At 45.4% G+C, this 21,447-nt stretch overlaps 2 protein-coding genes and 1 long non-coding RNA gene across 13 annotated transcripts in view; 2 read left to right on the plus strand and 1 right to left on the minus strand.

The window, feature by feature from the left end:
• Positions 1–137: 137 nt before the first annotated feature.
• CCT4 (chaperonin containing TCP1 subunit 4) lies at positions 138–6,114 on the plus strand. Its single transcript, XM_074536614.1, has 14 exons — positions 138–374; positions 786–838; positions 1,076–1,165; positions 1,760–1,868; positions 2,383–2,525; positions 2,792–2,913; positions 3,001–3,133; positions 3,455–3,594; positions 3,788–3,884; positions 4,189–4,299; positions 4,563–4,693; positions 4,774–5,008; positions 5,503–5,616; positions 5,902–6,114. Exons 1-14 carry the CDS (start codon positions 257–259, stop codon positions 5,917–5,919), a joined length of 1,614 nt encoding a protein of 537 aa, XP_074392715.1. The 5' UTR covers positions 138–256; the 3' UTR covers positions 5,920–6,114.
• The window catches only part of LOC141728449 (uncharacterized), a 53,336-nt gene continuing 36,769 nt past the window's right edge, over positions 4,881–21,447 (minus strand). For 4 of the 8 annotated variants that reach the window (XR_012579361.1, XR_012579362.1, XR_012579358.1 and 1 more), the window contains 2 exons: positions 18,302–21,371; positions 4,881–8,418 (listed from right to left, as the gene is read on the minus strand). This is a non-coding gene — a long non-coding RNA (uncharacterized LOC141728449). The remainder of the gene's footprint in view (positions 8,419–18,301; positions 21,372–21,447) is intronic. The other 4 variants (XR_012579364.1, XR_012579359.1, XR_012579360.1 and 1 more) reach the window with 4 other exon arrangements.
• On the plus strand, positions 7,980–18,308 carry FAM161A (FAM161 centrosomal protein A). Of its 4 annotated transcripts, none has more exons than XM_074536612.1 (7): positions 7,980–8,114; positions 9,137–9,413; positions 9,848–11,020; positions 11,469–11,636; positions 13,574–13,673; positions 14,099–14,250; positions 14,848–18,308. In XM_074536612.1, the coding sequence occupies exons 2-7, from the start codon at positions 9,253–9,255 to the stop codon at positions 15,599–15,601; spliced, it is 2,508 nt and encodes an 835-aa protein (XP_074392713.1). In that variant the 5' UTR covers positions 7,980–8,114; positions 9,137–9,252; the 3' UTR covers positions 15,602–18,308. The 4 variants fall into 4 exon arrangements, with proteins under 4 accessions (XP_074392713.1, XP_074392710.1, XP_074392712.1 ...); XM_074536609.1 differs by having other exon boundaries at positions 7,981–8,114; positions 9,166–9,413; XM_074536613.1 differs by having other exon boundaries at positions 7,982–8,114; positions 9,140–9,413.

Consider the following 21,447-nt stretch of genomic DNA (forward strand, 5'->3'; position numbering starts at 1 on the left):
CGCAGCGCGAGACGAGCCCAGCCCGGCCCAGCCAGGCGGGAAAACCTCCCCTAAGCCCCTGAGCCGGCGCGCGTCTCGTCTTATAGGCGTCCGCGCCGTTCGCCGGCAGGCGGGTGGAAGGGGGCGTTTCGCTGGGTGGTGGAGCAGCGCGCAGGCGCGCGGCGGGCAGCCCGGCGTGACGCGCGGCGGAAGGCCCCGTTCTGGAAGCATCCCGGCCCGCTCCCGTTCCCGTTCCCGTTCCGCTCCCGGCCCGGCCATGCCCGAGAACGCGGCCGGCAGAGCCCCCGCCGGGGCCGGCGGCAAGGCCAAGGGCGCCTACCAGGACCGCGACAAGCCCGCCCAGATCCGCTTCAGCAACATCGCCGCCGGCAAAGGTGCAGGGGGAGCCGGGCCCGGCCCCTCGTGGTTCGCGATTGGGGCGGGGGGCGATGGATCCCCGGGGCTGGCACCGGCCGGGCCGTGCCCGGGCTGCGAGCGGGAATTGCCTGGGTGCGGTGCCCGGGATGCGGCCCTGGGCGCTGACACGAGCTCCGTTCTGCTCCTTTGTGAATGCCCAGAGCTAAAATGGCTGCAGACAAGGGGCTCAATAAAAATGGTTTAAAGACAAAGAACTGTGGAAATCAGGCCTGAGGCTGCAGCGTTTTCCATCGTTCCGCTCCTTGGGATCCTTTACTCTGCCTGGGGGCTTTAAAGGGGCAGGGATTTTCTGTTTAGAAAAGATGTTTGAATGATGGAGTGTTTGTAGTTCTTTAGATCAGCTTGGAAACGTTTTCTTCTCTTCCCAGCTGTTGCCGATGCAATTAGAACGAGCCTTGGACCAAAGGGAATGGATAAAATGGTAAATTTTGTGTTTTAAATTCTAAAAACATTAAGCTTACTGGAGATACTGTAAATTCAACATGTCTTTTAGATGATGCCTTTTGCCTCAATTCTTTCCCACGTTCCAGGTATTTAAGGGAAAGGGGGAACTGAATGGACACCTTGGTTTTGAAAATGATGCTAAACAATACTTTGAGCCTTAAATGAGAGTCTTGCAGCTGCTGATCAGCGCTGTGTTCCTGCCCTTTATTCCCAGATTCAGGATGCTAAGGGAGATGTGACAATCACCAACGATGGTGCCACCATCCTGAAACAGATGCAGGTTCTGCACCCTGCAGCCAAAATGGTGAGTGGGTTCTTTTCTATCTTGTGTGGGTTTGAGGAGCATTACCCAGGATGGTGACAGAGCAGGAGATTTTGTGCCTTGTGGTCCAGGAACATTTATTTTGATTGTGGCTTGTGCTTAAGAGTCACAAACCATTATTTATTGCCCATGTGCCTTATGCACAGTCCTTCTGTATGTTTTAAAACATAAGAAAAATGAAAATTTAAAAAAGAATGTTAAGAAAATGTGGTTCAAACGTTCATGTATCGTTTGAGAAGGAAAAACTCATATCCCAAACCATTGGGACAGAAGGGAATGAGTGAAGGTATGACCAGGTGGTCTGAGGATACAGTAGCTGGTCCTTTGAGATGTTCAGTGTTCATGGATTTGGTTGTGGTTGGAGATGAGCTTCCTGTGACCCTCCTCCGGGGAAGGAAAAAGCAAACCTCTTAAACAGGTGTGTTCAGTTTTAAATTTTAAATTTTTAAACTCTGCTTCTGGAAGTGACTCACTGTCCCTAGCTGTATTTTGGCCAGAGAAGTGTCTGGGTATGATTAAACAGCTCTCTCTTTTTTTTTTTTCTTTTTTTTTTTTTTGCTATAATTTTTCCTTTAGTTAGTAGAGCTGTCAAAAGCACAAGACATTGAAGCTGGTGATGGCACCACCTCTGTTGTGGTCATTGCTGGAGCTCTCTTGGATGCCTGTTCCAGACTCCTTCAGAAAGGTAAATAATTCATGTAGCATGCAGGGACTGTGGTACTGCAGTCACTTTGTCCTCTTGCACATGTGGGATGGAGCTTAGGATAGCTGTAATCAGTTGGAAGGGTAAAGGGTGCATCCCACATCCAGGGAAACTGGGGAGTTCCATACAGGGCTGGAAAAGCAGGTTTGGAAAATCTGCAGTTTAATCAGTGTCAGGCTCCTCACAGGCATCAGCTGAACAGCAGCAGCTTTGGGAATGGCAAGAGAACTTGGAGAAATCGTTCCTGGGATGTCAGGGGTTGCAGGGGACTTGTCTGTGAGGACAAATCCCTTCGAATGTTACAGCTTTTCCCCCCAGGTTTAGTGACAGGAAATAATAAGGGTCATACACTGGTGAAGAACATTTTGCTGAAATGCTTCAGTTCTTTCTGACCTGAGCACCTTGAGTTTTAGAATGGAAAGAGATGGGGAAGAAAAAACCAAAAAGTGTTTGGAAGGGTGGAGTGTCTGAGAGGCCTGTGTTATTCTCTGCACAGGAATTCACCCCACCATCATCTCGGAGTCATTCCAGAAGGCTCTGGACAAAGGGATTGAGGTGCTGACCAACATGGCCCAGCCCGTGGAGCTCAGTGACAGGGAGACCCTGCTGAACAGTGCCACCACCTCCCTCAACTCCAAGGTACAGCTGCCCTGCACTGGCAGCTCCAGCCCTGCCAGGCTCTAAGAAAGAGCAGTTCCATGTTCTGCACATCCCTGGGGTGGGTTCCCCTGGAATCACTCATCTGTCCTTGCCATGGAGCAGCCATGAAGGAGATTCCTTGTTAAAACATCTTTGTTTCAAAATTCTGGCATCAAATATGAAACACAATGACAATGTTGTTGTGAAAGTGCTGTTCATCAGTGTGAAGCTTCTCACCATGGTTTCTGTACCATTGAATCCCTTAGGTTGTGTGTCAGTATTCCAGTTTACTTTCTCCAATGAGTGTGGATGCAGTGATGAAGGTGATTGACCCATCTACAGCCAATAGTGTGGACCTCAGAGATATTAAAATTGTTAAGAAGCTGGGGTAAGAAACAATTTGTACTTAGACAGATATGTCTGTGTGACCTCAGTTTCCCAGAGTGCTGCAGTGATGGGTTCTGTTTGTTTCCAGGGGCACCATTGATGATTGTGAACTGGTTGAGGGACTTGTCCTCACTCAGAAGGTGGCAAACACTGGTGTAACCAGAGTGGAAAAAGCCAAAATTGGCCTCATTCAGTTCTGCTTGTCTGCTCCAAAGACAGATGTAAGTCAGACTGTGGCTAGAGCAAATCCTCATCCTCTAGGACTTGGCACAAGCAAAGAGAATAACAAATATTTTTTAAGATGCTGTGGTGTCAAGTTTTTGCCACAGCTAGATTGATGGGTCCTAAAAACATTACAGTTGGTATAAAAAAAATGTTTAAATTATAAATTATGTTTAAATTACATTTAAAATTGCTTAAACTTCAATTCAGCGTTACCTGAACTGTCTCTAATAGCATTTTGCTGTTATGCTTATTTGTTTAGAATTACAGCATTTTACACACATTTGGACACTTGCTTTTCTCTTTTTAATTTGAAACAGATGGACAACCAGATTGTTGTTTCTGATTATGCTCAAATGGACAGAGTGCTGCGTGAGGAGAGAGCCTACATCCTGAACCTGGTGAAGCAGATCAAGAAGGCTGGCTGCAATGTGCTGCTCATTCAGAAGTCCATCCTGAGGTACCTTAATACCCAGGCACCGTTGGAATTGTGTGGAAAACTGAGGCCAAACACAGCCACACTTGGCAGAGTAGCAGTGGCTGTGCCTGTAGAAAGCAGCAGCACTGTCTGTATTTTGAGTTTGATGACATCCTTACTTTGTACTCTGAAGAGTTTGAGCACTGGGACCTGACTCCTTCCCTCTCGTTTTCAGGGATGCTCTCAGTGACCTGGCCCTCCATTTTCTGAACAAGGTCAAGATCATGGTGGTTAAAGACATTGAAAGAGAGGACATTGAGTTTATATGCAAGGTAAGGTGGGTCATATAAATGAGCAGCAGTGTTTAAAATCTACCCTAAAACTAACTGTCCAGCCAGGGCCAGTTTATTGTGACATTTTCACAAGTGTCATGTTTTGACTATAATGCAAGAGCAGACATTGCCCTAAAAAACATTTCCTGCTTTGCTGAGCAGGTACACTTCTGTAGAAGGATTCAGGACAAAAAGCTGCAGTCCCTTCTGCATTTTACTGTCCTATGCAGAAGAACAACATGCAGTGTACTTGCTGACTCTGCAGTCAGCCTCTGGATTAATTTTTTTCCCATTATTTTTTCAGACAATTGGAACTAAGCCTGTGGCTCACATTGACCAGTTCACCCCTGACATGCTGGGCTCTGCTGAGCTGGCAGAGGAGGTCAACTTGAACGGTTCTGGGAAACTAATAAAGGTGAGTGAGGGACAAAATGTTAATACCTACTTACCATCTGTCTGCTATTTTAATAACTGGTGGCTTTGATGTTTTTTACTGTGGAATTTATTACATTTAAGTATCTATTTCTGAGCTCTGAGTAGCCACCAGCTTCAGTGGTGCAGTGGTTTTGCTTGGCTGGACATCAGTGCTGTTACAGGATTTGAAAGTGCCAATGGCAATGTCTTTTTGTCCCAAGCTTTTGCTCTTCCCCAGTGTCAGCACCTGGGTTTATGTTTCAGATCACAGGCTGCACAAACCCTGGGAAAACCGTGAGCATCGTGGTCCGCGGCTCCAACAAACTGGTGCTGGAGGAAGCCGAGCGCTCCATTCACGATGCCCTGTGTGTCATAAGGTGCTTGGTGAAGAAAAGGTAACGTCTCACCTGGGTTATTGCAACTCCTGGAGCCTGGCTGTGTGTGAGGTGAGGCTAATGGGCATCCTGTGCCCCAGGGCTCTGATTGCTGGCGGGGGAGCCCCGGAGATCGAGCTGGCGCTGCGGCTGAACGAGTACGCGCGGACGCTGAAGGGGATGGACTCCTACTGCGTCCGTGCCTACGGGGACGCGCTCGAGGTCATTCCCTCCACCCTGGCTGAGAACGCGGGGCTCAACCCCATCTCCACGGTAACGGAGCTGCGGAACAGACATGCCCAGGGAGAGAAAACTGCTGGCATTAACGTCAGGAAGGTAATGAGGATATCTGAGTGTTACAGGGGAAATGCTTAACTTCCTAAGGGGGTTGGACTGGGGAGAGGGCAAGGTGCTAGCCTCCCTAAAATTAGAGGGAAATGACAGCTTGTTCTCTCAGGAGCTCAGCCTGAGCATTGATAATAGCAGATAGTACATGCTTTATGCATACAACAGGAAACATCTCATGTTTCCACAAAAGCATTTCAGCAACACCAAAAGATCCATTTAGAATGATCCATCAGTAGGAAATGCAGTAGAAGGTGGTCATAAGTTGGGAGTAGCACCAGTTTTTCTCAGCTGGCACTGTTGACCTTTTTTGTTGGCTAATTTTTACTGGATGTGTCAAGTGCTTGGGGAGAGATGTGTGCTGTAATGCCCCTGTTGCAGGTGAAAGCCCTGTGATAGTCCAGGAGTTGATTGCCCTCAGAATTCTGGTGCTAAATGTGCCTGTAGTGTGTCTTGCACAAAGTGAAGGCTCCTTGTTCCCCTAGGGTGGCATTTCCAACATCCTGGAGGAGCTGGTGGTGCAGCCCCTGCTGGTGTCCCTGAGTGCCCTGACCCTCGCCACAGAGACCGTGCGCAGCATTCTCAAGATTGATGATGTGGTGAGTGGTGTTGGCGTCCTGGGCTGGGTTATCCTTCCTTCACAAGCACCAGCACCTTGTCATTCACCTGCTGTGCTTCAAAATGCAGTTACTGTGCAGAGTATTCTGAGTTTCTGTGCTGCTGCTTAAGACCTTTCAGCCTTTTAATAACTGCAGCTAATGAATTATAAATGCTGCACCATAAAGCAAGGAATTAGAGTCACTAAAAGACCAGGATCTTTATCAAAGGAGGAATTGTGATGTATCCTGTGCTTTCTTCTGCCTGACTGTGTGTCCCCCCTGCAGGTGAACACTCGAGGATAAGCTGAGCACAGGTGAGGACCAAGGCCTCGAGCTCCTGCCCTGTTCTGGAATTTGGACTCCTCACCAAAAGCGCCTGTGGGAATTGTCTTAAACTCCACCAAGACTGACGTACTTTAATCAGGTTTAACTTGAGTAACAGTTGGTTTTCAGAAAGAAAATGCTGTTTTATCAATAAACATGCAGAAGTCTACCTGACTCTTTGTTGGATAATTTTGTTGGGTTTGTTACATTTGGTTATGTTTGCTTTTCTCTGCTCCACTTTAGGGCTGAAAAGTCTAAGGTGATCAATCGCCTCTTGTGATATATTCTAAAAACACCCTTGAAGTGCACTCCAGTAACACTGAGCTGGCTCAGAGCTGCCTCTCCCACAGCTTTCCCTGAGGGAGTGCTGGTGCTGCCCTCAGCGGTGCCTCTGGGAGCATCTGCAGTGGGAGCCCCTCCCATTCCTGGCTCTCCTGAGCTCTGCAGCGATTCCTGCTGCCATCCCATGATCCAGAGCCCTGCAGGCTGTTCTTCACAGCCCTTCCTCCCCCTGCCCCCTGAATAACTGCCTTTCCCACAGCTGCTGAGAAGGCAAACGTACACTGCTCTATAATAATGCAAATCAGATTTCCAACTTGTGATTCTGAGCCTGACATTTTGAATTAACCCTTTCATCTCCATTATTGCTATAGTGAAACAAACAGATTCCTTTTAATGTTTAAAGGACAGTGTTTCTTCCATTTCTTCTCTCATTTCCATTCATGATTGGTTGGAGCTGGAGCTTTTGAGTAGATTTCCACCACGGTGGTGACCTGCTGTTGTGACTTGCCAAGTAGAACAAACAGATTAACTCAACTACTAATTAATAAATTCGACAATCAATTTAGGCATTAATGCTCTGCATTAATTATTCATTGCCTGTTTAAAATTACAAACAGTGCCTTACCCCACAGGGTCACATCCAACAATGATCTTAGTTCAGGTACTATGATTAAACCTTTCGTCCCCCATTACCACGGAGTTACAATTCTTGACAAGAATTCCAGCAACAATTGTGTGTGATTTAGTCACAAAAAGTATCTGTAATTTCACTACATTAAACAAGTCCATCCAGCATTCATTCCTACTTGTAGAGGAAGAATGTTCCTGCTTGTCCTGATAGAGGATAAGGACATTCCTAGGGCAGAATGTTCCTAGTTTAGGATAGAATATTCCAAGGACAGAATATTCCTGTTTATCCTGGTTCAGGATAGAATATTCCTAGGGCAGAATGTTCCTGGTTTAGGATAGAATATTCCTAGGACAGAATACTCCTGTTTATCCTGGTTTAGGATAAAATACTCCTAGGACAGGATGCTCCTGCTCCTCCTGGTTTAGGATAGAATATTCCTAGGACAGAATATTCCTGTTTATCCTGGTTCAGGATAGAATATTCCTAGGACAGAATATTCCTGCTTCTCCTGGTTTAGGATAGAATATTCCCAGGACAGAATGTTCTGGTTTAGGATAGAATATTCCTAGGACAGGATATTCCTGTTTATCCTGGTTCAGGATAGAATATTCCTAGGACAGAGTATTCCTGCATATCCTGGTTTAGGATAGAATATTCCTAGGACAGAGTATTCCTGCGTATCCTGGCTCAGGATAGAATATTCCTAGGACAGAGTATTCCTGCATATCCTGGTTTAGGATAAAATACTCCTAGGACAGAATGCTCCTGCATATCCTGGTTTAGGATAGAATATTCCTAGGACAGAATATTCCTGTTTATCCTGGTTCAGGATAGAACATTCCTAGGACAGAATGCTCCTGCTTCTCCTGGTTTAGCCCTACCCTCATACTGCTTACCTGAAGTACAAATATCAAACCGGAAAAAGCTTAATGATTCAGGGCGCAAAAACCGCGGGCTCGCCAGCGAGAATTGGATGTTCCCACTAAAATCCTGCGAGAAATCAGCTAAAGCTCCGCACGGACAGCGACGGAGAGCGGGGCCAAGCCCAGCCCAGCCCAGCCCGGCCCGGCGGCGCTCGTTGCGGGCGTTACCGCCGCCCGGGGCCGCCCCCGCGGGGCGGAGCGCTCGGAGCGCTGCCGGCATGGAGGACGCGCACCGGGCCGCCCGCCTGGCCGCCTCCTGCCTCCGCACGCCGCTCGACCCGCGCACTCGGGCCCCCGCCGCGCTCTACGAGCGGGGCCCGCCGCCCGCCGCCGCGCAGGTACCGCGGGCTCCCCGGTCCCGCTCCGCACACGGGGCTCGGCGCTGCCTCCCCGGGCACAGGGGACACACGGACACACAGACACGGGCGGGGGACACCAGGCAGATGGCCCGGGCACAGCAGCGCCGATCCCTTAATGCGCTTGCGGAGCAGATGGAGGGGGCACTGCCTGCCCTGCTCTGCTCTCCCTGGGAAGGGCTGGGGCCGCTCCGCGGGGCGAGGAAACGAGCGGGGTTTGAACACGCCGGTTCCGGGAGGTGCGGGGTGCTGGATCCCAACACTTCAGGGGTTTTGCAGCGAGAACCTGACAAAACATAAAAAAGATTTTTAATTTTTTTTTTTTTATGTCAGAGCTTATTAAAATACCCTTGCTGGTGTGGAAAAGTAATACTCTAATTGTATTTATAAAGAAACTAGCCGATGATTTTTTTTTTTTTTTTGCTTGGAACAAAATGAAGCTTTTGTGATGCTTCCTGCTGACCTGGTTTCAATAACTTCTCTGACTCGTGTAAGCTTTAAAAATGCTTAAAGAATGTTAACTGCACACAGCTGCAAGCTGACAAATAGTATTGGAAATATAAGCTGTGCAGAATTCCTGTCATTTCACAGTAAGTTATGGAAATGGCATAAATATGTATGCACCACATCTCTAATGACTTATTTTTAGAGTGGTTATGGAACTAGGAGGCAGGGAAGGTTCTGTTTGCTTGTAAATAAAGGCATTTTTAGAGCTGCATAGCAATCGAGGAAGAATTACACTTTACAAAATAGTTATTTTTTACTTTTGGTAAGTCCTTTTCATCATATTTCCTCTTATAAACATATTGATTACAGGGCAGACTTGGGAATTTTTACAGGCTTTAAATAGGACCCTTAGGATATAAATTAATATGCAATAAGATTATTCTATGTGCTTCTACATTAACATTTGTATACAGGTATCTCTATTTGTGTTACGTTACCATTCCTTAGACTTAAATAGGAGAAAGCAATATTAAGAACCTTGTTCCCCTTCCTTCCAGCAGAAAAAATTTAAAAACATCTCTTCTAGGATGGCTTTGACTTGGATTCAAACACCAACAGAGAGCAGGCCTCCCCTCCAAAGAGAGACTGTGACAAATGGATAGACTTTTCCAAAATGTACAGTTCAAATCAAGAGTATTACTTGAAGCTGGAAGAGTTGAAGAATGCCCACATGGAGACCATGGCAAAACTGGAAAGTATGTATCAGAACAAGCTGTATTTAAAAGGAGTACAAGCCCTGGATAAGAGAAATAACACCTCTCCAAAGTGCTGTAGGTAAGTTTGGGGGCATTTTTAGCTGAAGATTCCCAAATGCTTTGCAGCTGTAAAACCTTTGCTGCGTGTGTTTTTGGGCTGGAAAGCGTTCCACTCCCACCTCTCATAACCAGATAATCAGAGAAAAGTCAGTTTTGGTGACAGAAACGCTGTCACCCTGCTGGTGGTCTGTGAGGTTTAGAGGTGGCTGTGCAGCAGGGATGGGGCAGCACATTTAGGAAAGCACAGGGCCTTTCCTAGGTCAGGAAGTGCTGACTTGGTGACCAGCACTAGAACCAGGATCTGCTTTGAGTGCTGCTCTTTTCCCTTCTCTCCCCCTCAGGCACTCGGTTTTGGTTCTAGTGATGATTGCTTAGAGTGGAAGTCAGCAGCTTTGCATCAGTGTTGGACTGGCTCAAACCAAGGTTGTTCTTTTTCCCCCCTTTATTTTCAAGGCCAACTTGGGACAAGAGTTCATATCAGCCTCTTAACCTGCACAAATCCTTTTCAGACTCAGACTTGAGCGATCCCTCGGGCCCAAGCGCGTCGGACGCGTCTGATGGAGAATTAGTGTTTGAGGAGAACGGCAGCGAAGCTGGATCATCCTCATTTGCTAAACAGCAGATTGAAAAAATGTGGGATGGGTTCTGCCTGGAAGATTACATCTCCCGTGCCAAGCCCAGCCTGCCCAGCTCACCAGCCCGCAGGAAAGCGCACAAGAAAGAGAAAGCGTGGTCCCCCAGAGTCACCGTGCCCAAGCCCTTCCAGATGACCATCAGGGAAGCTCAGAAGAAAGAGCAGAACGTCAAATCCAAGTCACAGATTGAGCTGGAAAACCACCTGCTGAAGAAGCAGCTGGAGGAGGAGGCGGAGTGCCAGAAGAAGTTCCGAGCCAAGCCCGTGCCTGCCGCCGTGTTCCTGCCGCTGTACCAGGACATCGTGCGGCGCCGCGAGGAGCGCAGGAGCTCGGTGAGGGAGAGGAGCAGGCTCCAGCTCCTGGCCACACAAAAACCCTTCAAGTTCATGGAGCGAGAGAGGCAAAGGCGTGAAGCCAGGAAAATGCAGTTAAAAGACCTTTCCCCGCCTGAAAATAAAATCAAAGTGTTCAGAGCAAAACCAGTCCCCAAATGTGTTTATAGTGCAGATTTCCATGACAAGGTGAAGGAGGAGGAGCTCTGCAGGGAAATCAGGATCAGGATGAGAGCTGAGGAGCTGCTGCGAAATTCATCTGTACCCAACAGCAGACTGGCCTTAAAAGGGACCAACAAAAAGAAGAAGCACAGGAGCACTGAGCCAAAGCAAATGGAGCACAAGGTCAGGATCAAATCGAGCGTTCCCGATTTTGACCTCCTACATGAGAAATTCCAGAAACGCCTCCTGCGACAAAAAAAAGTGAAACCCCTCACAGTCTGTGAGCCTTTCGACCTTTGTACTTCATACATCCCCTCAAAAAAGGACAAGATCTTGAAGGACATGCAAGAGGATGAGGAGAAGTTGAAGGAAACTCGGTGGCCATTTGCCTCTCCGAGACGGAAGCCTCAGTCAGGGGCAAAGCCTCACCTGGAAGAGGGAAAATCCAAACCTCCCAGAACCACAGAATCCACCAGGCGACGGCTGCAAGCCCTGAGGTGACTGCTTGGAGATGCTCTACTTCATATATGTTTGAAAAATAATTTTTTTTATTAGTAGTATATATTTGATATTTTATTTGGTGTTATTTTTGGTATTTCTTCATATGTAGTTAATTTTTGCCTACAGTGAATATAGGATTGAATTTGTTAACATAAGGGCATATAATATAAATTTTAAAACATTTAAATATAGGATTTAATTAGTGTTTATTATTGTTAAAGGAACAGTAGTGCATTTTTGTCAGCATGCCCCTAAGAAGAAGACAAATCACTCTGATTTCCCAGGATCTCCTGGATGCCTTGAAATGGCACATGCATTGTGTCCTCTCATAGCAACCCTGTTTTCACCCTGTTGTTCTCTTTGGAATCATCTTTGCCAAAGCTTCCTTTGAAGTCTTGCTCTAGGTTTAAACTGAATTCAGCCTTAGTTTATTTTCCCCACCAGGAATTCCCTTGAGGAAAAGAGAAAGCTGGAAGAACAACAAAAAAGGAACAGAAACAAGCAGAAACAAAGAACGAAAATATTCCAGAAAATTGTGATGGCTCGGGCTGAGGCCAATGACCCACATCAGAGCCTAGCTCAGATGTCTAAACCCAGATTAAAAACATTCAGGTATTTTGTTGCATTCCCCTGAATCCCAAACACCTCATTCAACAATGAGAAGGAGAGGTTTGGGATTGCAGTGTATGTTAAACATACAGTGTGTAAAAAATAGCATAGTCTAAGTTTAGATACTTACATGTGGTAAATTAAACATGGTGCAAGCAGCTGATTAAAAAGTGTCCAAATTTAGCATTTCAGCTGAGAAACTGATGCCAACCTATATTGAACTCAGAGTATAGAAATATACAGCATATAGAAATATATTTATTTTCCATATTAGATTATTATAGACTCAGTAACAGGAGAGTCCTGTGTTTTCTCCATTGATGTATCAACTAAAGAGGAAAAGGTTGTAAAAATCGAAGGGAAAGGGGACAGTGTGGATACAGAATATCCTTGCAGAGCTGGATACTGCACTGGTGTTGGTACAGCAGCGAACATTTCACAATTCACTTCTCTGTCCCAGCAGGTCCCCAGTGAAGAGGGAAATAAAAGCAGGAATATTTTAACTTCCCAGTGTAACAGCAGTGAGTGAGGAAGCTGCTGGTGCTCAGGAGAGTGGGATCCCAGGTTCCCTGGAGGAGATGCAGTGCCCAGACTCTGTGTGTGTCACACAGAGCAGAACACGAGGGCCTTCCTGGAGTGCTGTAAGCTGCCACTCCAGATGGCTCCAGCTCTGACACAGCCCTAACCCCATGGCTGCTGTTTGCCCTCGTGTTTGGGGCTAATTTAACCCTTTCTGCTTTTCTAATCCTAAAAACAATAAATCCTGTCTAAACAAGGCTGTGGTGGGGTTTGTGATCTGGCCTGGCACGGGGGTGCTGCTGCAGCATTGTCAGTTTAAGGTGCTGTTATGTGGGGGTGCTGAGGCACTGACTGCTCTGGCCCAGTTGCTTCATGCCAGGGCAGGATTCAAGCACAAACCCCAATTTCCAGTAAGCTGGCACACTGTTGATAACAGGAGCTTTATAATCTGAGTGTCCTCACCATCTGCTGACTCTGGGACAGGGAGTTAAGGGGCACAGTGATTGCAGATGTGGTTTGGGTTTGTTCAACAGCAAATTTCACACTGCACTGTTCAGCTTAATCAGATGGCAGGAGAGTAAAACGCTGGGTGTAAAATGCTGCTGCTGCAAAGCAAGGTCACTCCCTGGTGCAGCTGCTGAAGCTGACGGTGCTGATTGCAGCCCAGCTGGAATGTGTCACACTGCCTGTCAGAGGCAGACAGACAGACGGACATTCAGAGCAAGGAAGGGAAGTTCACTTCCCAGCACGGTGAGGGGTTCAGAGGTGGTCAGGGGAGAGGCTGGAGGGAGCAGAGGGGTAAAGGGCCCTGTGCCCATGTCAGAGGCACATCCCAGAGCTGCCTGTCCCGCCCTGAGGGTTACAGCCCATTCCTCCTGCATTATCCAACGCTCCCTGTGATCCCAGAGATCTTTTCATTTGGGAATCAACAGTTTCATTCTCCTGCTCTACTCACTGGCCCTTGACAAACCAACTCAGGAAAAAGGTGTTCCATGATCCAGGACATGGCCACCCCTCTTGAGTGATCAGCTGCTAAAGTAGCAAGATTCTCACCTTCAGACTTGTAAAGTACTGGTCTTTATTTAATGCTCTTAATCTCCTGTGGTGTATTCTGTTTAACTTTGCTTACTTACAACTTGCTTTCTTACAACTCAAAGATCTGTATGAAATCAGCATGTAAAAAACCCTAAATATCCAAATTTTTATGCCTAGAATCCAAACTCAGCCTCTTTTAAGTCCAGAAGCCAGGACCTGCCTCTGCCTGGCCAAAGGGACTCCTTCAGAGATGAGTTGTTCGGTACCTCTAATGTATCTTGAAGTATGACAACATTTAATTTGTTATGAGCAATTTAACTGCTGTAGAAAATGACTCCTTGTACTATAAATTAATAATGATTTCTCTTGTGCTCTGCTCCCCTTAGGAACAATGAGAGGCAGAGAAGGCAGGAATACTTGCAGGAACTGCAAGAAATGGAAGAAAGAGTGAAACAAATGCCATTGCTTTTTGAAAGAGTCACTCAGGTTGCCTTGTTTCTGAACTATTAATTAATCCTGACTGATACTGAATAAGACATTTGTGCTCTGACATTTTTAGAAGAAACTTCAAAAGCACTTTTCAGGGCAGAGTTTCTCCATTTCAATCTCTTGTTGCCCCATCTCCATGTAAATATCAGTAATTTTTGGGATGTGCTTGCACAGGGAACACAGAACTGTTGTAAATGTGTCGGGTTCAGTTCCAGCATGAGTAACCCTGACCACAACCAAGCATTGCTGCTACAGAAAAGTAAAATCTGGGATAAAATTTTCAAGTATTGTTTTGCCATTCTTACCTGCAGTGAACAATCATTTCCACTTGTCAGCAGCAATTAATGAATCAGAGGATTGATATAAATAAAAGTATCATTTAATGCATTAGATAACATTTAACCATTGTGGTTTTTCTACAGAAAAATGCCAGAATAGCTGCAGAAAAGTATTATTCAAACAGGCTGAGGGCACTGGGGATCTGCCCAGAGTTTGTTTCAAAGAAAGGAGGAGCAGCCAAATCCCTGCATTTCTCCACTGCTGGGGATTTCACCTCCACTGCTGGCAGAGCAAGGTACAGATGACTGAAGGCTTTTTCTTTTTACCCACTATGTATCTAATAAATAGAAAATTTCCATGTGAAGATTTAAGAGTTTTTTCAATGATTTCCAGTATTTTCCAGGGAACTATTTGACTATGTGGTATGTTAGCATTACTGTGTGTATTTTTGATTGGTTTTCCTGAATCAAATATAATTTCATAAAACAGAGGAGAGCTGCTTAACCAAACTGGTTATGTTATGTAATGCAATTCAAAGAAAAAAAAAAAAAGAAAAACATTCCTTGTTTGTTCCTTTCATCCAAAATTCTGGCAGGTTGCTGTAAGTCACTACCTTTAAATTTTAGATTTTTTAAGTGAAACTTATTAAAAATAGTTTTAAATATCTGTTGGGTGTTATGATTTAAAAGGAAGCAGAAATTAAAAAAAAAAAAAAGGAATATATAAGTAATACTATTTACTTTCTAGCATAAAAAGAGACTCTTGTGTGCCCCCTTCTGTTTTCCTTCCCCAGCTCCACCCCAGCCAGGGCTATCAGGCTTTGGCCTGGGTTCCATAAAGGTGGAAAGCATCTTCCCAGAGAATAAACCCCCCATGCAATTTGTCTTTTCAGAGTCACCAAGGTTAAAGTGAGAAAAATTCAATTCTTGGAGGAAGCAGCTGCTGACAGTCCCCAGTCTGAGCAGTCCTGGGAGGAAGAGGAGGAGGAGAAGGGAAAAGGTGTCAAAACCTCCACCCCCGATGGGCAGTGCAGTGACCTGGAGGATGGGGCTGGCCTTGGGCCTGGATCCAGCCAGCACAGTGACCAGGGGGAGGAGGAGGAGGAGGAGGAAGGCAAGGCAGACCTGTCACTTGGCCATTCCCAGGAGGAAGAGGAAGAGGAGGAAGAAGCCAAGGCAGGTCCATCTCTGGACCATTCCCAGGAGGAGGAAGAGGAGGAAGAAGCCAAGGCAGGTCCATCCCATGGCCATTCCCACGAGGAAGAAGAAGAGGAGGAAGAAGCCAAGGCAGGCCCATCTCTGGACCATTCCCAGGAGGAGGAAGAGGAGGAAGAAGCAGAAGCAGGCCCATCCCATGGCTATTCCCAGGAGGAAGAGGATGAGGAAGCCAAGGCAGGCCCATCCTGTGGCCATTCCCAGGAGGAAGAGGAAGAGGAGGAAGAAGCAGAAGCAGGCCCATCCCGTGGCCATTCCCAGGAGGAGGAGGAGAAAGAGGAGGATGAGGATGAGTCCAGCCCCAGGTCTGATGGCTCCCATGAGGAGGGAGCTCAGTCTGACCCCGAAGCTGAGGGTGCTTTCCAGTATGAGGATGAGGAGTATGAGAGTGCTGGCTCTGAGGAGAAGGCCAGTGATGAGGAAGGGCACTGAGGAGGGCTGGGGCTCAGGAGCCTCTCTCACTGCTGGCTGTGCTTTTTGAAGCACTTTCTGTTTTTACAATATTGCTTCCTCTGGAAACCATCCCCTCCTGCCCATGGTTATCACAGCACCAAGCAGGTCATGCTCTCTTTTCCTTTCAGGAAAAACATTATTACATCTTTACCTTCTACAGTTGCTCCAGATGAAGAGAATAACAAAAGAATTCAAATTCTTGAAGCAAATGTTTAAAGCCCCCCCTGGTTTGGAATGAATTCTGGTCTCATGTAGAATCCTCAGTGGCAGTAAGCAAAACATTTCCCTGAGCTTGGCAGATAACAGGCACTCTAAAGATCAAGATATATTATTAAATATTGTATCAGACAGCAGAGGAAAACTTGGTGCTTTACTACACACCCAAAATTCTGTGAATTTGTACCTCTTAGTTCAGGAGCCTGCCAGTGCAGGAATTCTCTTTGTTTTCCAGTCAAAAAGCTCAAGTTGTTTTCTTTTTCACCAAGAAAATAATTTATTTTGTATTACTGTTCTTTGTTGCACTCTTCAGTGACATTGGTGCACCTGTGTTCCCAAAGTCAGCTCATTGTTTCATGACAAATTACACAATAATTTAATAATAAATTGCAGAGTGCTGTGTAAGTGCTGAGGCTCCAATCCAGCCAAGGCAGGGCAGGTTTTGGAGCAGGAATTGCCATTTTACCCCTGCAAAAGGGGAATCTTTTGACCTCAGGGAGCTCCAGTTGAATGAAGCTGTGCAAGGGAGTGCTTTAATAGCTCTTCTTACACACTGACTGCTCAGGACTTCAGCTACTCCACAAAAACTCCCCAAAAATGTTTGGGATTTGTTCTTTTTCTTGTATCAGTACTCCCTTCCCCTACTATTACTGACTTCCTTGCTAAAAAATCTGTCATTATTTTGTTCTCCTTCTTTTGTTACACAGTTTCTTTGTGTTTGGAAGTTTTTTAAGCATTCTTACTCTTATTTATTTTTCAAGTGCGAACATAACTAATGTGAATTTGAAGCTTTTTTTAAAACTTGAATAAAGTATCTGTGCAATTATTAATCCTTGCTTCACAAGGCAGTTTGCTTGTGGTTGTCAGTATTCTGTAACTCTGAGGAGTGGTACAATTCCCAATCACAAATTTGGGTACTTGTCCCTTCAGGAAATCAAATCCTGTTCTGAAAGAAGGCAGAGGAGCTCTAAATTATGTTCTTTTTCTCAGATTATTTGAAATTATTTCAGAGGAAAAAAGTCAAATCTGTTTCTAAGATTTGACAGCACTCAGCTAAGTGTTCTAAAAGAACAAATATGTAATTATTGAACTGCTAAACTAGGGATTGAAAATACCACTACAATTCCTGTGAATGTAGAGAAAGTAGCAGATCCAACACTTTTTTAAGGTTTTAGAAGGGGTTGGGAACCTGTGTAAAATTTAGATTGAGCTTGTCACTGAACTTTTAAATATTTTAAATATAAACCTTCATAACAACAGAATAAATGAACATGATAAACATGATTTAACCAGGAAGGGTTAGGACAGATTTTGGAGGTTATGCCTTAGCTTTTTTTAGCATTTCTGGAAAAGAAAAACAGAATTGTGTGGACTAAGGAGATCCAATTGATGATGGTCTCCCAAGATTTCCAGGAAGCATTTCTAGGATATAAAGTGCTAGAAAAATACCTGAAAGAAACCAATTTTTTTTTTTTGTAGGGAAAGAAAGATCCTCATGAATGACTGAAGAAACCTTGAGGTATTAAAGAACCACTTATGGAAATCCCTTGGAGCAGCAGAGTTTTCAGGCAGGGAGGATAATGAGATTAAAGTCAAAAAAGCCGTTCAGAAATTGCATTACAAACATAAAGGGATAAACATTCCAATAAGGAATTAAAAAGCAAGGAAAAATCAGAGATGACAGAATAGAAATGGAGACACACAGGTCAGGGTGGATTAAACCTCACAAAGCAAAGTACAGCAGTAAAGAATATTTTAAACAAAGAACCACCATGTACACCTGTCAGGAGATGAAAAATAGTCTGGCCTAAAAACCAAGTCATGATTTGACCTCTTATTTTTCTTTTTTTTCTTTTTGCAAGGAGGATGATTTAAATGTAGAGAATCCAGAATAACTAATAGGATGAGAGCACTGGAAAACACCCCAAAACTATATTTGAAGAAAAAACCCCAATAAGTTCAACAGGAAAATCAAAATCCAAAGGTGATGTGATAGGAGCATTTTAAGGCTCATTAGAGGAGAAATGCTGATGAGTTGTGCTTTCAGGGAAGCCACCTAGCAGGAGGGAGAGGAACAGGAAAGTTTCTCACAGATTATTGAATATTCTGTCTTTAATATTTTAATTAATGGACACAGCACAAAAGTAGGAACTTGTTCAAAAATTTGCAAAGAAAATGAGGAAGGTGTATCTGAAAAAAAGGATTTAAAATACCACATGGGAAGAAGGGGGTAACTTTGCATGTGAAATAATTTTGAAGTGCAAGAATAGTGTTTCTACATAATAATTATATTTATATTCTGACATAAGAAGCCAGAAGTTTGGGATGTTGTGCTTTTTGAAGCAGTTTCTGTTTTTACAATATTGCTTCCTCTGGAAACCATCCCCTCCTGCCCATGGTTATCACAGCACTAAGCAGATTATGCTCTTTTTTCCTTTGAGGAAAAAATTATTATATCTTTACCTTTTACTGCTGCTCCGGATGAAGAGAATAACAAAAGAATTCAAATTCTTGAAGCAAATGTTTAAAGCCATTCCTGGTTTGGAATGAATTCTGGTCTCATGTAGAATCCTCAAGGCTTCTCTAATGGGAGCAAGCAAAACATTTCCCTGAGCTTGGCACGGAACAGGCACTCTAAAGATCAAGATATATTATTAAAACTTATTTCTAACAGTGTTAGCATTATTTCTAAATTATTTCTAAAATAACAGTGTTGTTTCTGCCCCATTGCCCACAAGCTGAAGTCAAGCATGAGTTTTGTATACAGAATACATTTGGTTTATTCCATTATTACAAGATATGGCAGCAGCTGGCTTACAAACATTAAACTAATGACATCAGATAAATTAGATAAAATGAGATAAAATTGAAGATAGTTTGATGCCTGTTCCCAGGGCCAGCAGGGTGTCCCCAGCCATCACCCCTGTCCCACGGAGCTGCAGCCCAGGATTAGCCCTGGGACAATCCCCCACAGGCCCAGGGCTGTGGCACAGAGGAGCAGATGTTAACAGGCCAGAAATATTCTGATTTTCTGATCAGTAACACCATGAGACCAGGTTGGATTTCATGACCACAAAACACCTTGATAGCCAGTTGTCCACAGGACTGAAAATAAAAATATTTGCACCTGCACAGCTCCAAACTTGCTACTAATAGCCAGGGCTCAGTGCCATAAGCAGATTACACAGGAGTTAGGCAGGTTACAAAAAGAAGGTTAGTGAGATTAGGCAGGTTGCTGATTAACTGTGGCAACCAGGCTCCCAACACAGGCAGGAAATTCTGCTGGCCAGGATCATGAGCTGCTACAAACCACGTTATTCACATGATTCCAGACACAGCTTTCCACACTTGTAGCTGCACCTGCTTCTCAGGGGAACTTGCTGTACTTTGTCATGTGTCTTCCATGCCATCCCACGTTTTTCTAAGATGGGTGAAAGACACACAAAGTATGTTTGTAATGAGTAATAAAAGTAAAAAACTCAAAAATCAGCTTTTGGTGTGTGATATTCTGATTAAGCTCTGCTCTGGGGAGCTCCATCCTGTGACACCTTTATCCCCAAGGGGCTGGAATTGCCAGGGGCACCATCCCAGCTTAGGTAAAATGAGATAAACCTACTCCAGCAATGAGCCCTCACATCAGCCACACAAACAGCTGAGTGTGTGAGGCAGCAGCGCTGGAAAAGGACCAGTTTGGGGTCCTGTTTGCAGTTCTCAGGATCTGACCTGTTAGAGATTGAGGTTTTTTAATCTATCCATTCCACTTAGCCCCAGCCCTGCAAACTGCCATCCCTGGAGAGCATGGAAGCACTGGGATATCTTTGAGTTCTCTAACCAAAAATGAGACTGCAGCCACTGCTCAGCAGAATTCCAGCCCAAAGTGCTGCAGTTCATGTGCCTGACACGCAGGGGCTGCTCGTGGTGCCACTGCAAATCTCCACTCCTGACACACACCTACCCATGGGTTCACGAAATTTGTGATACTGCAGAGCTGTGAGAGTTCCTGTGTCCCTCACAGTTTATCCCTGGGTGAATCCTTCCTTCTCGTGGTGCTCTGTAAATGCTGGTTTAGTTCAGGCCCAGCAGGCTGAGGCTGAGCTCTGCTCTGGAGCTGCCCGGGTACCTGTGTGCCTGCTCCAGCTTGTTCCTGAGCCTGAGCCCTGGCACCGAGCCCCTCCTGCTCCCACAGCTCCCTCTCCTCCCTTCCCACTGAGAGGCAGCTCAGTGCTGCCCAGAAATGCCCTCAGCTCCCAACCAGCCTCACAACCCCTGGGTAATATTCAGCTTTGTGTGAAGGTAACTGGGGAAAAGCTGTGCAGGTTTGTGCAGCAGTCGGTTCTCTCTCAGACACCTCACAGGCAGCACCACACCCAGCTCGGCTCCCTGCCCTCCCACCCTCACTCAGAGACAGCAATTCCAAACTGTGGAAAATCCCAAAATCCCATTGGAGGGCACCCAGCTGAACTCTGCACTGCTTACCTGTGACTGCAATCGATTTAACACTAAATGAAAATAAAATTCACCCTGGAAGATGGTTCTGTGGAATAGAGCTCTCCTTTTTGGGTCAGATTTGCCACATCCCAAAAGAATTCCCATCCCCTGCTGCTGCTGGCAGCTGAAGGGGCAGGGAAACCACAAGGGGAACATCCAGGACCTTCCAGCACTCCCCCTGCTTTCCACCACCTTCTCACAAGTCCTGTGTCTTGGCAAAGAAAACTCTGCAAAAAGCTTTGAACTCCTCAGGCAAAAGAAATTCTGGAAGGGCTAAATGTTAGGATAAAAGAGTCAAGTCTGTAGGTGAGATGCCTGAAGGTTTCTCAGAGAAAAAAAATATCCAAAGAAAATGCACTTCCCAATTTGTCTACTTACACAAATCATCTTGCAATAACCAGCGGGTTTCCATGATGGGGTTAGATTTGGGGACTTTCCTTTAAATACCAGTTTTATCAAAACCTCAGTAAAACACATTACCCAAACAGTGGCACAGAGATGCTGTAAATCTGCTTCCCTTTCATTTGTGAGTTGTGCTCCACCCTTGCTCACTGCCACAAGCCCCTTTCATACATCACCCACTCACCACAAGCCTCCAGCTCTGCTCTTTCCTTCAGGCAGCATCCTGCAAAATCATGGAAAAGATCATGGGCTGATTAATTATTTGTAATTTGTGCATAGATGGTGTGGATACATAAATGAGAGCAAAGGGCTGAGGCAGAAGGACATCTTGATAAAGCACCTGTGAATTTTTTTTATCTTTTACCAATATCTGGTTTCAAATAGCTGTTTGAAATGAATTAAAAGTTTGTTTCAGGTGACAGGGAGCAGTCCCTCTCCTCTCTGCTGGCTACTTACTGTTGAACAGGGTCCAAATGTGTGAAGTCCAGACCAAAAAGTCCTTCTGAGCATCCAGTAACTCTCCTGAGCTTGCTGAAGTTGTAGAAATAATCTCAGGAAAAAACTCCAGGGCACAAGAGAAGCTCTTTCCAGCCATTTTGGTGAGGATCAGGGGATGCAGAGGGGAGGGAAGATCAGATGACTGCTAATAAAGCAAAGAATGAGGGGAGCTGCTCCTTTGTCTCAGTGAGAACACAAGCACAGCCCAAGTGTGTGTTTCT

Source organism: Zonotrichia albicollis, chromosome 3 (assembly GCF_047830755.1).
Source record: "Zonotrichia albicollis isolate bZonAlb1 chromosome 3, bZonAlb1.hap1, whole genome shotgun sequence".
Lineage (NCBI taxonomy): Eukaryota > Metazoa > Chordata > Aves > Passeriformes > Passerellidae > Zonotrichia > Zonotrichia albicollis.

Coding starts and splice junctions, on each gene's coding strand:
- CCT4 (XM_074536614.1), top strand. CDS start 257: ATGCCCGAGAACGCGGCCGGCAGAGCCCCCGCCGGGGCCGGCGGCAAG. Junction 839..1,075: donor CAAAGGGAATGGATAAAATG/GTAAATTTTGTG, acceptor CTTTATTCCCAG/ATTCAGGATGCTAAGGGAGA. Junction 1,166..1,759: donor TGCACCCTGCAGCCAAAATG/GTGAGTGGGTTC, acceptor TTTTTCCTTTAG/TTAGTAGAGCTGTCAAAAGC.
- FAM161A (XM_074536609.1), top strand. CDS start 7,995: ATGGAGGACGCGCACCGGGCCGCCCGCCTGGCCGCCTCCTGCCTCCGC. Junction 8,115..9,165: donor CGCCGCCCGCCGCCGCGCAG/GTACCGCGGGCT, acceptor CATCTCTTCTAG/GATGGCTTTGACTTGGATTC. Junction 13,674..14,098: donor TTTTTGAAAGAGTCACTCAG/GTTGCCTTGTTT, acceptor GTTTTTCTACAG/AAAAATGCCAGAATAGCTGC.